Source organism: Kogia breviceps, chromosome 11 (genome assembly GCF_026419965.1).
Source record: "Kogia breviceps isolate mKogBre1 chromosome 11, mKogBre1 haplotype 1, whole genome shotgun sequence".
Taxonomy (NCBI): domain Eukaryota; kingdom Metazoa; phylum Chordata; class Mammalia; order Artiodactyla; family Physeteridae; genus Kogia; species Kogia breviceps.
In genome coordinates this window covers 64822153-64839817 of record NC_081320.1, presented here as the reverse complement: position 1 = coordinate 64839817, position 17665 = coordinate 64822153, and the positions used below count along the sequence as shown (strand labels likewise).

Sequence of the window (17665 nt, the reverse complement as noted above, 5' to 3'; positions counted from 1 at the left end):
TCTGGCCTTGTCTCCCCTCCAACCCTCCCTAAACTCAGTCACATGCCTTGTTCATCTTTGTTTCAACCTCCACTCCCTAACCCCAGCACAGCACCTGACACGGAGCAGATCCTCAAAATATTTCTGTTGACTTGAAACCACAAATGATCGTCGGGTTGAATCAATGTTGTTCTCTTCAGGGAGTTGAGAAAGAGAAAGAACCATCTGTTGGGATCCCGTCAAGTTCGGGTTGGCCTTGGCTGAATGCCGACCCCCCAAGAAAGTCTCCATGAGTCTGTGAGGCATGATAACCCCAGTGCAGTGGAGACCCAGCTAGAGAGCCCAAGGTCACACAGAGCCCACCTGACATATCAGGGCCCGTCCGGGTGCTGTGAGAGCAGCCCAGGGGCACAGCCTCTGGGGATACACCCTCTGACAACACACAGAGGGAACATATAACTGATTGTTCAAACCAGGAAACTTCTGCACTTGAACTGGACGTTTTGCTGGGACTATTCCAGATAAGCGGGCTGGGTGGTCCCCCCAGGCCATAGATTATGGTCTGTGGTCAAACCCTCCTAAAGAAGAGACAAAATAGGGTTTTCTAAACATAAGAACTTACTAAAACTCAAAGTCCCTTAGGGCCAAGATGGGTTTATTTTAAAAGCCAATTGTGTTGTTGAAGAAAAGGCTATGTTCTCGGCCCATTTTGGCTATGGTCCGGGGCTGCTTGGGGAATTGTGCTGAAGATGTGTATGCTCCTGGGCCTGGAGTTTTCTGAAAACACAACAGAAAACAGGGAGTGATGAGATAGTGACACCAGAACCTGAAGCCTCCTGAGCCTGGCTGTGGGCTCAGACGTGGCTGGCAAATCGCCACGGAGGGAGACGAGGGCCACGGTGTCCGGGGCTGGGGCCTATGCACCCTGGAATTGGAGCCTGTCCTTGGGGCTGAGACCTGATCCTGTCCACGGTTCTCCCCAAGACTGCAGAGGTGCTGAGAGAAGAGAGGACAAGCAAGTGACAGCCCAGGGGAGGCGGGCTCACATCCCACCCTCACCTCAGGGCACGCTTTCTCCAGGGCACCCCCTGTCCCTGGGGATGCCAGCGTCTCCCCCCACCCACCCTCTGCCCTCAATGACCTCAGTCTAGTGGTAATGGGTTGGAGAGGATGGATTCTGAACCTGGGTGGTTGACCTCAAAAGCCCAAACTCGTGTGTTTCCATCGTTTTCCCCAGTATAACAGAGTAAGGTGCTTCACTACCAGGGGCTGTGGACCTCGGGATGTATTCTCAAGGGACTGACGAGTTCTAATTTTGAAAAGCCATGTTTTCGTTTTGATGAAATTCTTTTTTTTTTTTTTTGTGGTGCGCGGGCCTCTCACTGTTGTGGCCTCTCCCATTGCGGAGCACAGGCTCCGGACGCGCAGGCCCAGCGACCATGGCTCACGGGCCCAGGCACTCCGCGGCATGTGGGATCCTCCCGGACCGGGGCACGAACCCGTGTCCCCTGCATCGGCAGGCGGACTCTCAACCACTGCGCCACCAGGGAAGCCCTGATGAAATTTTTGAAAAATTATTTAGCCAATTATTTAAACAAAGCTTCTCTTCTGTAGTGATAAGATATAAATGAATGTCATTCTCGTAGACGAAGACTTTGATTTCTGAGGTCAGTGTTGCCCATGCTGAGGTGCATCCACATATTCTTGAATGCCCCAATATTTGATCTTAGCGACACACTGGTGTCTCTGGGTATCGTTACGGGAAGCGTTTTAATGTCAGACGGGGCTGGGTTTGAGTCCTAGTCCCACCACCAATGGTTCAGTATGACCCTGGGCCACGTGCTTCCCATGCCTCACCCAGCAAATGAGGTTTGGAGGTTCACTGGGGGCCCCCCAAGACAGACAGCACCACCAGGCTGGCAGCAAGTACTGCACTGCGCCGCACGCTAGCTACCACCGCTATTATTATCCCCTATCGTCACCTACTTGTCACTGCCATTCTTCCTTGCAGTTTGTAATCTCTTCAGGAAACAGTGAGAGTGGAAACAGGACTAACTAGAGCGTCAGCCCAGAGTGGATGAGATCAGCTGCCTGCAGAAGCTGCTTTAAACGACAGGATGTCTCCCTTGCCAAAAGCAGAGGAGCAGCCTGGAAATCTAATCAACTCCTGGCCAGACGTCGAAGGAAGCTGAAGCTTTTATTAGTGCTCTTAATGAGGAAGCAGCATGCGTGTGGAGTCCTGGAAGGCCAGTCCCCAAACAGGAGGTTCGTGGGCCTGGGCCTCGCAAGGCCACCCCTCGGGAGGCTACTGGTTGTGCTTCTCAGACCTTGAGAACATCCGGCTCCGTCCCCCAGCCCTGATTCCACTGTCACCAAGCAAACTTCTGATTGTTGTCGGCTTCCTTCCGAGTTTCCTACAAGGGGAGACGCTCCGCAGAGCAGCGGCCCCGGACACCAGCCCCCTTGCTGGACGCTTGTAAATGAATACCACACCTTCCGGCTTCTCCATCAGTCTCCTTGGGGTTTGGCTAGCATGACTCCAACTTCCTGAGGAAGCTCAGCCCTGTGAGCTCTGACAAAAATCTGTGTTTGGATCGTGATAATGTCACTAGCATTATCATGTAACACGTGAGGATTTGCTGAAGGGATCCACTAGCCTCCTGCTGTTGGTCTGTTTTTAATATTATCGGTAGAGCCTCCCCAGTATTCCTCCAGAGAAAGACCTCACTGCTGCCACACTGTAGCACCGCAGCGGGCAGCTCTGCAGCAAGATGGCCTGGGACAACCCAGGGGGTGCTGGGGGAGGTGACCTGCAGGCAGCTGTCTCCTGCCCACCGCCCCAGCTCCTCCCACCCTCCTTGTTTACCCCCCACCCCGGGGTGGTGCCGTTTTCTTATGAGCAGAATTCGTGTTTCTGTCTTCCTAACAATCTCCAATAAGGCTACAAACCACTGAGTTTGGGGGACTCTGAGACTGAGGTGCTGGCTGGGAAACAATAAGGCCAAGGGAATTCAAACTTTTAGCATCAAACAAACAACAGCCCTAGCCACTTTCATAAGCTCCACGTTATGCTTTTGCCATCTTTCTTGGTCTTCTCTAGGCCTCAGAGGCTCTCGCACACTCCCAGAACCTACCTTCTTTGTGTATCTCCATGAACTTGAGCCTCTTCCCTGTCTGTCCCGACTCCCTGGGGGCAGGATGATGGCTCAGGCCTTAATGGTCCCCTTTGGTTCAATCATAATGTTTCTGCTGTGACTTTTTGCTCCCAGAAGACATATACACAAAGAATGACAGTTCTGGATGGGAGGGGCCAGCCTGTGCCCACTGCTGGCTTCAATTCATTATAGGAGTTTCCCCCCAGAGCATCTGGGACATAACACCGATGGCTAATTACCGTGCTGGCTGTTCGCAACTGGACCCATAATTCAGCCACGGGCTTCAGGTCTGCAGTCACTCTGAGCCTGAAGCTGGCCGAGGGCTTGCCGAGTGAGCTCTATGCCCTTTGCTGCCTTGATAAGCAATTTTAGTGTATATATACTAGAATTGTATATAACTCTGTTACCCCCATCCGACCCCCAACGCCCACTCTCCACCCAGCAACCAGCCACAAAACCTACAACCACATCTGTCTTTTAGGATACTTACTGAACAGGCAGGCAAGAATCGAGGTACTCTGGATTGAAAACAGGAAGTAACAGAACTTACTGCAGGTATTTTCAAGTTATAATGACCTGGTCCTGGGCCTTCACGCTGTAGAAAAAAAAAATTTTTTTTAAGTGTTTCATAAATAGGGCTATCAGATATATTTTGATGCTATATTTGCCTTTTATGAATAAGCGTATGAATCAGTGTGATAGGGTAGAAAAATCCCTGGATTGGGGCTTGGAAGATCTTCTTAAAGGTGTGCCCTGGCACAAGCCACTGTGAATGGGAATAACATCTGCTTTACCTGCCTCATGGATGACTGTGAAGACTGGAGTTAGGTGACCTGTGAAAGTCTCCCCTGTCCCTGCCTGGATGCCCTCCCCTCTCCCAGGCCCCCTGCTCACCCCTGCAGGCCTCACTCCATCCTTGTCCCTCTGTTGACAGTGACTTGCTGCTCTGAGCTGTTAGCTTTATAAAACATGCTTATCCTTTCATATAAATGCAGTATATGTTCTCTTAGTCCAAAAAAAAAAAGTATTCACAGCAACTCACTGACCTAAGTATTGATACAATGCTATGAGTTTAACAGAAATGCATGAACACAATTTTAAAAAGACAAACACCTCAGAAGAAAAGTTAGCAAAAGGCAATTCACAAAGAGGAAATGCAGTGAGGAAATTGGGGGCTGGGGCAGGCTTTAAGGTCATTAATAACCAAATAAGGAGTAATTAAAACAAAGAGATACTTTTGTGGGGGCCAGGAAAGAAAGAGAGGAAGGGAGGGAGGAAGAAAGGGAAGGAGGAAGGGAGGGAGGGAGGGAGGGAAGGAGGGAGGAAAACTTTATCCACCGCATGACACTCCTATATGACTCTAGTGGAAGTATTAATTTGATTAGCCTTTCTGAAGCACACAATTTGGCAAGCTATGAAACAGCTTAAAAACAGATATACCGGGCTTCCCTGGTGGTGCAGTGGTTGAGAGTCCGCCTGCCAATGCAGGGGACACGGGTTCATGCCCCGGTCCGGGAAGATCCCACATGCCGCGGAGCGGCTGGGCCCGTGAGCCATGGCCCCTGAGCCTGTGTGTCCGGAGCCTGTGCTCCGCAACGGGAGAGGCCACAACAGTGAGAGGCCCACGTACCACCCCCCCAAAAAAAAACAAAACAGATATACCTATCCAAAGGGAGAGAAAGAAGAAAGGAGTCTGGTTAGAAGATTGTTGCAGGAACCCAGAAGACAAATGATGAGTCCTGAGCCCAGGTATGGCAGGAAAATGAACACAGCCCAAACAGCACAGTAGATAACATAGACAAAATGTTAACCTTTTTTTCTTTTCTAGAAATTCACTTCTTTTCCTCTCCCATTTTCAAATACCTGTGCTATTTGACAGAAAAGAGTCTTTCTGGCATGATGTCTTGCATCTGTTTCTAAACAATAACAGGAACTAGGGGAAGTGGGTGGGGTATGGACTGGCCAGGAGCTGGTCATTTTCGAATGGGTACATGGGGGTTCTGTCTATGTGGTATATATTTTTAAACTTTCTACAGTACAAAGTTAAAGACAATATATATTTATCATTTTGACCCATCAATTCCATTTTTAGGAATTCTTCCTAAGAAAACAATTGAGAATGTGTGCAAATATTTGGCCACAGAGACATTCACTATAACATTGTTTCTAAAAGTTGAAAATTGGAAATAAATGGAATGACCAATGACGTGTGCCTGGTTAAATAAATTGGGATTCTTCCATCCAGCCATCCAGGTTGATGAATTTTTAGGGACATAAACACTATTCCCAAATATTGTTAAGTGAACAGTGCAAGCTTTAAAAAATGTGCATAAAAAAACTGGGAATGGAATGTTCACTGACAGTAGTTTTCTCCAGGTGGTGGCATGTTGAGTAAAAAGAAACTTTTTTTTTTGCTTATTGGCAGTTTCTAATTTTTCTATGATGGACTTAAGTACTCTTGAAATATGAAAAAATATATACCTAATGTATAGATAAATGAATATGGAAATTGGGTAAGTGAAAAAGGGAGTAGGGAAAAAAATAAAATGAGTAGTAAGGTTAGAACAGAAATGTTCCTGTAAGATCCTGTAACACTCGAGGCTGAGCCACAAGGTAGCTCAATGGCTTTGGCTGAACAAGCACCAACTGCAGCCCCTCCTCAGGATTTAAGAGCAAGGCTTTCAAAACCCTGTTCTCCTTTGGGTGGCACAGTACCATAATTAGGGCTGCCATTCTCAATTATCCACCACAAATGAAGTCTGTTATTATCAGCCAAGCACAAATCTGATAATCAAGGGATGCACCTCATCATTTTACAATTCATGGCAGAGAGATGAAAATAGCAATGTTTTCAACCTGATGAATCCATGGGACAAAGATCACTGTCAGGGCAAGGCTCTCCGTACGTGACCAACCTCTGCACTCCCACTGGAGAAGTCCCAGCCACGATAAGAACACAGGCATAGAAAGTCGGGGAAATCTAGACAGGAACGGTTTGTACAAAGTCCCTTTGGTTTGGCCATAAGAAATGCAAGCTCTCAAGCCAAAGTGGTAGCTGGGGCAAAAGATGCTGCTGAGGGTGCTACCACTGACTCTATGCCTACGACAGCCTAGCTGTCTGTGGGATGGCTAAGAAATGCTGTGACCTGCACCCTTTCCCCCCAAGCCTCATGTGGCTTTCACTTCTGAGCTTCCAAGTCATGAGCTGCTTGGGAGGCCAGGTGCCAGGCCTGGCGAAGCCCTGATGTGTGCCTATGCCATCCAGCAGCCTCCCTGCATGTGCCTGGTCATCTGAATCAAAGGGCGTGAGACTTAGGGCAGAAAGAAATTACTAAATGCTATTTGCCCCATGTGTTACATGGGATCTTTTAAATGGGGAACGTTAAGGAAGTGGATATGGGCCCAAGTTCATATTCCAGAAGCCACAGGAATCCTGCTCTAAGTGAGAAGTAACGGTCAGGCCAGGGCCCTGCAATGGGCAGGAAGCAGCTCCAGCAGAGTCCCCGATTCTGCCCTAACCGAGGATGGCAAGTGGGCAGAGCTGAAAGGAGGGAAGAGGACTTGGTCCAGGATGCCTCTGAATGAATGTGTGTTGAGAAATGGACCCGGTTCAACGAGAGGGATGTTTAAAACAAGGAGAACAGGGAAGGGTAATATAGGGATAGGAGATTAAGAGGTACAAACTATTATGTATAAAATAAGCTACAAGGATATATTGTACCACACAGAGAATATGACCAATATTTTATAATAACTACCCTTTAAAAATTGTAAATCACTATATTGTACATCTGTAACATATAATATTGTACATCAACTATATATCTATTTTTTTAAAAAAAAGAAGGAAATTTTACTGTGTCCTACTCCTCCCTGAAGTTGGGAATTCTGCTCTCTGGTTTGCTGGTGATCTCTGAGCAAGATCCAGAACTTTGGACCACATTACGTACGATGTGTGGGTGAAGGGTGGCACCCAGTTTCATCAAGCAGTACTAAGCACCTCTTGCACAAATTGGATGGACCATTTCTTAAACCTTCCTATCATCAGGGCCATGCTTTGGCAACTCTGGGTTTCCCAAACTAAACTTTTTAAAGACCATTGACATCTGGTGTCAAGGGAGAACAGAATTATCACCCTCCTAGAATCCCAGAACCTTCTGCCAAAAGAAACAACAGGAACCTTTTATAGTTCCCATTCCTCGATTCGGGGCATGATTACATCTCAACCCTCCTGGTAAGATGATCATATCTTTCTCTTGCCTTTGAAAGAGTCTTATCTAATTGAGTTTCTACTTGAGGACAATCTTAACCTTAAGGGATTACACAGTATTTTATGTATGATAGTATTTTATGATGAATAAAATACTATCATCTACCTAGAGGAGTTTATGGTCCAGTGAGGGACACAGGCAAACAGAAACACCAAAAAAGAATAAATGAAGATGTGAGGAGTTAGGATGGTGCTGAGTGAGGGCAGAGCTAGCTGCATGGCTTCAAGATTCCAAACCAGGCCCTTGGTGTACCGGGCCTGTGCTAGGTAAGTTTGATCTCAGTGGGATGTTACAAAGAGCAGGAGCTTTCCACTTACTGCAAAGGACTCGGAATGCATGGGTCTCACTCATTTTTCTGGAGTTCTGCTGGGACTGTATCATACCATGAAGACATACCATAGCTTCCACCTTGGCCTTCTTGACCTATTTGGTTCCAACCCCTAATGTGCAATAATGCTCAGTACCGTTGTAGGCCTTTGGTAAAAGCCTTGCCACCCTCTCACCTGCCACTGAACACACTCCTCCTCCAGGGCTGAGAGGATGGGACTGGCTTATCTACACACACCGCTTAGGAATTGAGAGGTGCCAGGTGCCTCTGAAAGACTGTGTGAGAGTAGATGAAATTATCCCACGATTTTGTGTATTGAATTATGTTCTCCCAAATCCATAAATCCTATGAGTTTTTGGTGTGTTGAATTACATTGAATGTTGAATGGTGTTCCCCCCCAAAGTCTTAAGACCTGTGGATTTGGAATTCCCAGTACCTCACAATGTGACCTTACTTGGAAATAAGTCCACTCCAGATGTAGTAAGTTAAGATGAGGTCATTAGGATAGACCCTAATCCAATATGAATGGTATCATTTAAAAGGGGGTAATTTTGGGCACGAGACACACAGACGGGGAAAACATCATGTGAAGATGAAGGCAGAGATCTACAAACCAAGGAATGCCAAAGATGGCCAGGAGACCACAGGAAGCTATGAGAGTGGCATGGAACTGACTTTCCCTCACTCGAAAGGAACCAAAACTGCTGGCACCTTGATCTTGGACTTCTAGCCTCTAGAACAGAGACAATAAATTTCTGTTGTTTAAGCCACCTCAGTCTATAGTCCTTTATTATGGCAGCCCTAGCTAATGAATATATAAGTGTTCAGTTCATTTCTTCATTCAAACAATATACAATGTGCCAGATACTGTGCTGGGAGTTGGGAATACAGTGGTATATGATTGTCTCCCAATCTCTGTTCTCCTAATTCCTTAGTATCAGGACAATTTTAAACTGGGCACATGTCCACCCAGAATAAAGACTGAATTTCTCAGCCTCCCTTGCAGCTAGGTGTGGCCACATAGCTAATTTCTGGCCAATAGGATGGAGGTAGAAGAGGTGTATGCAAATTCTAAGGAGCATCCTAAAGGAGCGGGCAGCTCATCCATCTTCCCTGCCCTCCTGCCTGCTAGCTGGTCCCATGTTCTCATCTCTCTGGGACCACGGGTGTGGAAGCAATGCTTAGCAGAGCAGCACACAGAAATCTGATGCCGCAGAATTACCACACAGCCCTAAACTGCCTACCACAGTCACTTTATACAAGAGAGAAATAAGTTCCTATCTTGTTTCTAATATAGTTACCTGTGGGCTCTGTTAGTGGCAGCAGAACTCAGTCTTAATTGACAAGGTAGGCATGTTTCCTACTCTCATGGGGTTTACATTCCAGTAGGGAATGTCTACCTTACAAAAATATGATGAATGTGTGGAGTATCACACAAAGGACATATATGGTGCCATGAGAGCATGTAAGAGGGTAAACTGATCTGGCCTGAGGGGCCTGAGAAGCTCTTTAAAGAAGTACATTTGAGCTAAGACCAAAAGAACAAGGAGGAGGAGGAGTTTGCAGGGCAAAAAGGCTGGAGGAAGGGTCTGTGTAAGAAGAAGTAATGGGAAGGATTAGGAAACATCAAAAGGGGCAGGGCCTCAGGGCAAGCCTGAAAGGAGGATATTGTTTATTCTAACCCTGTTGGGACAAATTCATGGCATCACAGGAATAAAATAAAAAGTGCATAGGCTCCTGTCAAAAAATAGGGTTAGGGACCTGAAATTCAACTTGCTTGTGACCGTTACCACTTTGTTGTTTTTTCACATGTGTATTAACACTAAGAATGGTTTTACGATTTAATTGCAGAGGTAAACTGTCAAATGTCACCTAAGTATGTCCAATCTACAAGTCCTCTGTTTCCTGAAGTCTTCTCGTTTGCAGGCAGGTGTGCTGGTCATCCAGGGCACCTCTCCTGCCTGGTCTGAAGCAGACTCAGCAGGCAGTCTCCACCACTGCCCATTGCAAGTTCCCAAGGACCTTCTGCACGGCCAGAGGGCTCACAACAGCCCGGTGGAAGAAATGCTATTACCTCCATTTAACAGACAAATAAGTGAGGCTCAGTGGGGTTAGAAACAAATGACTTAGCACCTCAGCTGCAGAAGCCAGAACCAGTGACTGACCTTGCTTCTCAGCGCTGGGAGGTATCAGTACTTAGTTCTAAGCTATTTTCCTTTAAAATCATAAAGCTAAAGGGAACCTAGAAAGAGCACACAGTCCATCCCTACTGATCCTAGGCGCAAACAACTTTCAACGAATTATACTTGAAAAGAGAAAAGGTCAGAGATAAAATGTATGGCCCCAAATGTATATATATACACATGTAAAACATAAGAAATATGCAACATAAACTGAAATTACTAGACGTGGTGGTAAAAATGATCTCCCCCCAAATTTGGTGTGGTGGATGAGTGTGATAGCTGGACCACACTGCCCAAAATAAAACAGATGCCCCAACAAGGAGGGTGGAACCCTGTGTGGTGGTGGGCAAAGAGAGGAGCTAGAGCTGCCTCTGTGGGAATTCAGGAGGAGGCATGTGGCAGGGTGTATCCAACTTGGGAAATTCTAGAATTCTGTAACTATTGGTCTACAGGTTCAGAGAAAGGAGACATGCCTGCTGGTGGGTGGGGTAGCAACAAACCTGCCAGGGGCCAAAAGTTATTCACATTTGAAATTAAGAATTGATGGTACCTCTGAAGCTCCGTACTTCTTAAAAACCCTAGTACATCTGTAGTTATATTTGAAAGGTTATATCTTTCCAAAAATGTTACCTACAAGTGAACTCATCTTTGAGGAGACTGACACTGGGACCTGTTTTACTCACATCTAAACTTTCAGATTCCTTTCAGTCAGACGTCCATTTGGCTTTTTTTCCATGTGACCATGTTTACTAATTACTTTTCTGCTCCTCACGGAATTTTAAACTAGCAGCTTAGCTTTTAATTGAAGTAATTCCTTAAATGCAGAAACAACTGAAATGATTCAGCGTTCTTTCATAACGCTAGTTTTAATGCAGGGAGTATGCCTGCTATATATAGCTATATATATATATATATATATATATATATATATATATATATATATATAGCTATATATAGCTATATATATATATATATATATATATATATATATATATAGCTATATATAGCTATATATAGCTATATATAGGCATATATATATATGCCTGCTATGGATCTGCTATCCCCTTTTCAAACTTCTATCAAATGTGACTAAAACAGATAAATCACATAACGCTCATTTGTGTCTGTACAGACTGTTCCCTGTTTATCTGATCCTTTCCTTATTTTTTATAGGCTTGTCTGGTTTTAAGAAATACAGAAACATCTTGAAACACTTCTGATATCAAATAAAAGAAACCCATTTTTTCATTTGACGATGTAAGATTTTATTCCTACTGTCAGGAAAGATGCGTGTGTCTCATTTTTTCACTTTATGTACAACTGAGAGAAGTAATCACTGAAAAGAACCTGCTCAGCGAATCACTGTTGGAAGCCCCAAATCATATGAATGACTGAGTCCTAATTAAGTAGTAGTAATGGCACTATTTTTATTAAAGTAACAAAATATTTTTATGTTGACCATTTCCATGGCTCTTTTCTTCAAACTATCACTTTTCTGACTTTTAAAAATTATACTTTGAAAAATTATAAAAGCAATGCAAAAGAGAGAAAGGGAGCAAACAACCACCCTTAATCACAACACCTCAGCATAGAAACTAAAAGCATTTTGGTTCATTTCCTGTTTTTTCATACACATAATTTTTTTACATTATTATAATCATGATAGACATACCAATTTGTATCTTGCATTTTTTCACTATGCATTAGATCATAAATATTTTTGGTACTATTTTATAAATTTTAACAATAATTGTTTTAATAACTGTAAAATATTCCTTTGTGTAGATATGTAATATTCTTTTTCAACTATATCCTTCTCCTGAATACACAGTTGTTGCTATTGTTATCTTGCTATTATAAATAATTCCTTGATGATATTCTTTGTATAGATTAATATTACTGTATATAAATTATTACTTTATGAGGGTTTTCACACAACGGAATTAGTGGGCTAACAGAAAGAGTTTTAATAGCTCAATACATATTCCCACCAGCAAGAGACAAGAAAAGCACTGACGTTATGGTCCACATGCCAAGTAGATATTGGGGAAAAAAGATTTAGAAAAACAAAAATCTTCCTTACTCCTCCTTACCTTAATGGGAGTATTAAATAAAGTCATCAGTGTCCCCTATATGTTTAAAGAAGTTGTGCAGAATATCTGCTATCCTTAATGCCCGAATTTTGAAATGCATTCAGGAGGGAACAAAATTCATGCAATTTTTTTGTAGGTCAAGAGATTGAGTCATTTATAAAAGCTAAGATTAAAGGGAGGAATGAGGGGAGGAGAAACTACAAATGACAAGTTTTACTTTGTCCACTTTGCTTGGATAAGAATGACTGGGATTTGTTGCAGTTTGTTTTCTGCTCTTAAAAAAAATCCTGCTATGAGGGAACTGTGCCTTTGGGTCTGGGGATTTGAGGGGCTTGGTCATTATTATCAAAGTGCTAAAACGCTGGTAGAATTTTCCAATACAATTTTTTTCTGTGGGTACAAAAGGGCCCTTTTTACTTTTGGTAGAACATATCTTCTGGTGTCTATCCCAAAATTCTCACATAAACACTTCTCACAGTCTTTCCTATGGACAAAACGATTATGCTGATCCATAATCAATTATTATTATTATTTCAACAATAACTGAAATAGCCAATAAGTATACAACCTTACATTGGTAATCTGAAGATTAGAAACCATCTTCCAACCAGACAAATCCCTTCCCAACTGCTTCTCCTGAGAGCTACCTACACCTTGGGACAAAGTGTAATTCATCAATGGAATCCTTGACATAAACAAAAAAGCTGCATTTTTTTGACAAGTGATAATGGCTCATCCACATGGGGGGGCCTTCAGGCACATAAGATCCTAGAGGATTTTCAAATTCAAAGTTACTGTACTTTTTTTTTTTTTTTTTTTTTTTTTTGTGGTACGCGGGCCTCTCACTGTTGTGGCCTCTCCTGTTGCGGAGCACAGGCTCCGGATGCACAGGCTCAGAGGCCATGGCTCACGGGCCCAGCCGCTCCGCGGCATGTGTAATCTTCCTGGACTGGGGCATGAACCCGTGTCCCCTGCATCGGCAGGTGGATTCTCAACCACTGTGCCACCAGGGAAGCCCCAGTTACTGTACTTTTTACAACTAAAAAAATGGTGTAGTAATCTGTCATGCCTTCAACTTGGTCATCCACTCATTTTTTGATAGGCTGCTCCTGGAGATTCTAGGCATAAATGATTAACACATTTCAATGAGCTAGTTTTCACAGATGATGGAAAGAAAGAAGGAAGAGATACACACCTGTATGTATCCATCTTTTATAACCTGCCTCATTCCCTAAAGGGTTTAAAGTGACTTGGTGAATGTCTATAGGTTGTCGTACTCTATTGCACCGGATCCACAGGTCAGATTTCTGGTGATTGTAGGTTTCATGTATACCAACAGTGAGGCAACCTGTCCTAAATCAACAGGGCTCAAGTGACACTGTGACCTTACACAAAATGCATTTCAGAAGAATTAAAGAGTGACAAGTTGGCTAAAAGAAAACACCAAAATGCCAAAAAATACCCCAAAGAAAATTGAAGTGAAATCATGTCTCTGGAGGGAATTTTTTAAGTGGTGGAAAGGATACATAGAAAAGAATGGAAAATTGGAAATTTGGAAAAGGAAAGGAGACATAGGTTTCATTCATTCATTCAATACATTTTTGGAGCACTGTCCTAGGTGCTGGGGGCATTGAATAAGACAGCCCTTTCTTTCATGGATCTTACATTCCAGAAGGTGATTACAACTCTCTAATTTGATGACATAAACATTTTACATTTTAGGGACTTCCCTGGCGGTCCAGTGGTTAAGACTTCGCCTTCCAATGCAGGAGGTGTGGGTTCCATCCCTGGTCAGGGAGCTGAGATCCCCCATGCCTCGCAGCCAAAAAACCAAAGCAAAGAACAGAAGAAATGTTGTAACAAATTCAATGAAGACTTTAAAAATGGTCTATATCAAAAAAACTTTAAAAAAATTTTTTTACATTTTAAACTTCTGTATGTAAAAAAACACAAAGTAAAAGGCAAAAATCCCTGAAAAACTTCCACAAATAGAACTGTTAATATCTCTTCTCTATAGAGTTTATACAAATCAACAAAAAAGAATGTTAAAGCTCCAACCAATAGATAGCTGGGTAAAGAATGTGGCCAGAAAGTATGCAAGAAGGGCCACAAGGAACTTGCTAACAAATAATTAGAATGTGTAGCCTCCGATCCTACAGATTAAAATAATGAGATATCATTCTTTTACCATCAAATTAACAATGATAAACAAGATTTATAAAAAATTTTGTGAAATAGGCACTCTTTTTTTTTGTTTTTTGGCCGAGCTCTGTGGCACACGGGATCTTAGTTCCCCTGCATTGGGAGCACAGCGTCTCAACCACAGGACCGCCAGGGAAGTCCCGGTACTCTCTTTTTTTAATCTATCTATCTATCTATTTATTTATTTTTGGCTGCATTGGGTCTTTATTGCTGTAAGCGGGCTTTTCTCTAGCTGTGGAGAGCAGAGGCTACTCTTTGTTGCAGTGTGCAGGCTTCTCATTGTGGTGGCTTCTCTTGTTGTGGAGCACGGTCTCTAGGCATGCGGGCTTCAGTAGTTGTAGCACGCAGGCTCAGTAGTTGTGGCTCACGGGCTCTAGAGTACAGGCTCAGTAGTTGTGGCACACGGGCTTAGCTGCTCCGCAGCATGTGGAATCTTCTCGGACCAGGATTTGAACCCATGTCCCCTGCACTGGCAGACAGATTCTTAACCATTGCACCACCTGGGAAGTCCCCCGGTACTCTCTTGATTGCCAGTGGAGATATAAGTTAATGTAATACTTTTTTAAACAGATCAAGAACCTGTATATAATCTCTACTCTAGTAAATCCTATTTGTGATGATCTATAAAAAATGATTCCCAAGTTTAGAAAAGACTTTATGCGTTGTCTTATCATAGCATTAGTCTTTTGATCTGTGTATTCAGCACCATTGTCCTTGCATAACAAAGCTGTGAATGTAGACAGAATTTGTCATAGCACACAAGAATTCTCCAAAGAGCTAACCACTAATAAAATTATATCCTATTCAAATATCCCTCCCTGCTTAACACTAGCATCCACCACTGCAGACAGGTGAGGCTCTTTGTGAGTCAGTTTCTGTCCCTCATTAAATGATATTCAACAACACACTGCAAATAAAATGCAAATCCACTTCACATGAAAATGCAAATTTTACCAAATAATGCAATATTTCGTGAAGTTGATGTAAGTAATGAAGTGCCTAAATCACAGGAACAGTCTTTGATTGACCAATGAGGATCCAGCAAAGTTAGATCAGTTAAAAAGAAAGAAGAGGGCTTCCCTGGTGGCGCAGTGGTTGAGAATCCGCCTGCCGATGCAGGGGACACGGGTTCGTGCCCTGGTCCGGGAAGATCCCACATGCCGCGGAGCAACTAAGCCCGTGAGCCATGGCCGCTAGGCCTGCGCGTCCGGAGCCTGTGCTCCGCAACGGGAGAGGCCACAACAGTGAGAGGCCCGCGTACCGCAAAAAAAAAAAAAAAAAAAAAGAAAGAAGAAAAGCTAGACAAGGATTGTGACATTATTGGCACTTCAGTAAAGAATGATTTACAATATCAAAGAAGACACCCTTGGGAAAACTGATGAAACTTCAAATACTTTTTTCTAAAATTTGTTCTTCATGATTTCATTAGAATGTCAAATATGAAATGAAGGATGTCACTATACTATCATAAAATATTATCAGAAAAAATAAACTAAAATGAATACAATTTCCTTTTTTAATATGATTTAGTACATAGTTGCAGTTATATTTTCATGATTTTTAGTTTAACTCTTTTTTTAATTGAAGTATGATACATTTACAGTGTTGTGTTAATTTCTGCTATACAGCAAAGTGATTCAGTTATATATACATATATACATTCTTTTAAAAATTATTTTCCATTATGGTTTATCACAGGATATTGAATATAGTTCCCTGTGCTCTACAGTAGGACCTTGTTGTTTATCCAATTTATATATATAATAGTTTGCATCTGCTAACCCCAAACTCTCAATCCATCCTGCCCCCACTGACCCCTCCTTGGCACACACAAGCCTGTTCTCTATGTCTGTGAATCTGTTTCTGTTTCGTAGATAGGCTCATTTAGTTTAACTCTTTTTCAGTAAAATTCAATAACTTTATTGATTACTCTGAAATTTTGATTCCATTTAAATTAGGTTCACCTTAATAGGTCTTTTTTGTGGGTTAAGTTATACTTAGATAATGAAGACTCCTGTATAAGGAATAATTGAAAATGAGGTTAATCATCAACAGGAGAATGGGTGAATAAATTGAGATGTGATAACTTGATTATTTACCCAGTAAAAAGAAAGTTTAACAGGATTTCTAATAACATAAAAGTGGAACATATGCTAATTGAAAAAAAGGATATAAAATTGTAGTGTACCATAATCACAAGTATGTTTTTAAAACTGCACAGAAAAAAAGGGAGAAAATTACTTAACGTTATTGGTGCTTATGAGTAATAGGAAGTTTTAAAAAGATAATTTTCTATATTTTCCAAATTTTATTCACTCATTTTCATTCTAACTTAAATTTTTAAATACATTTTTACTTAAATTTTAAGATATTTTATTAAATTTATAGATAAAAATCATTTTAAAAATCAACTGGAACCAAAAGCCTTATAATGAAAAACAGAAGTCTTTGGTCTCATCCCTCTCCAGTTTCATTCCCTAATGGGTTTTGTTTTTAAGAGTGTATAACACGCAGCACAAGATGGTGAACACAGTTCTTTCACTGAAATGACACTATTCTGATTCTTTTAGGCAACTAGCACTCTTAGAAACATCTTTTCCACATGTCTTAGGCACACGTGTCTGAGCAGGCTCTAGAGAGCCTAAGACAGCTATTTTTAACTCTTAGTTGTTCTTCTGGAAGTTATTTCCTTATCAATAAATAATATGTTCATATTGTTATTCCTTAATTTATATTTTATAAATTATCTCTTGGTGATGTCCTGGAATAAATGAAGATATGGCTCTCTTGCTCTATCCACTATTCCTCTCTCCCCATCCACTCAAAGTAGCATTTTAAATCACTAACCAATGTTTGCTAAATAAATAATATTCCTTGCAGAGTCAAGTTATATAATATGATTTATTGTCTTGCACCATCTTTTGTTTTACCTGGAGTTAATCAGTGCCTTGTTTTTTCACTTGCACACTTTGCTATACATACTTTCTTAAATTTTCCCATCACATCAGCTGTTCTTGAGTCCCTTTTTCCTTAGAATCATTCCTTCTGGAGTTTTTAGTTTCTTTCTCAAATGTGGATTGGTTTCTCTCTCAGCCTGCTATACAGTAGTCAACCTGGGACATCTTTTAACTACTTTCCCAAAATGGATCCACTTTCTCCTGGATCCCATCCCTTCCTCTTTCTGGATTATTCCTTTGTTTTGCTGTATTTTATCACCAATGGCATCTTTAAAAAGGGTATCTTGGAGGTAATTCTTATGAATGTTTGCATGTTTGAAAATGTCCTTTAGGAATTTAGGATTAACATATACACACTATAAAATAGATATATAAAATAGATAACCAATAAGAACCTACTGTATAGCACAGAAAACTATACTCAATATCTTGTAATAACCTACAGTAGAAAATAATCTGAAAAAGAATATATATATGTATATATATGTGTGTAGGTA

The 17665-nt window shown here is 42.1% G+C and overlaps 1 protein-coding gene across 1 annotated transcript in view; it reads right to left on the bottom strand.

The window, feature by feature from the left end:
• Positions 1–607: 607 nt before the first annotated feature.
• Positions 608–17665, bottom strand: part of STPG4 (sperm-tail PG-rich repeat containing 4) — a 35003-nt gene continuing 17945 nt past the window's right edge. The window contains exons 6-7 of the mRNA XM_059078337.2: positions 3625–3729; positions 608–756 (exon numbers count right to left, since the gene is read on the bottom strand). Of these exons, the coding sequence (XP_058934320.1) occupies positions 640–756; positions 3625–3729 (222 nt within the window). The 3' untranslated portion in view covers positions 608–639. The remainder of the gene's footprint in view (positions 757–3624; positions 3730–17665) is intronic.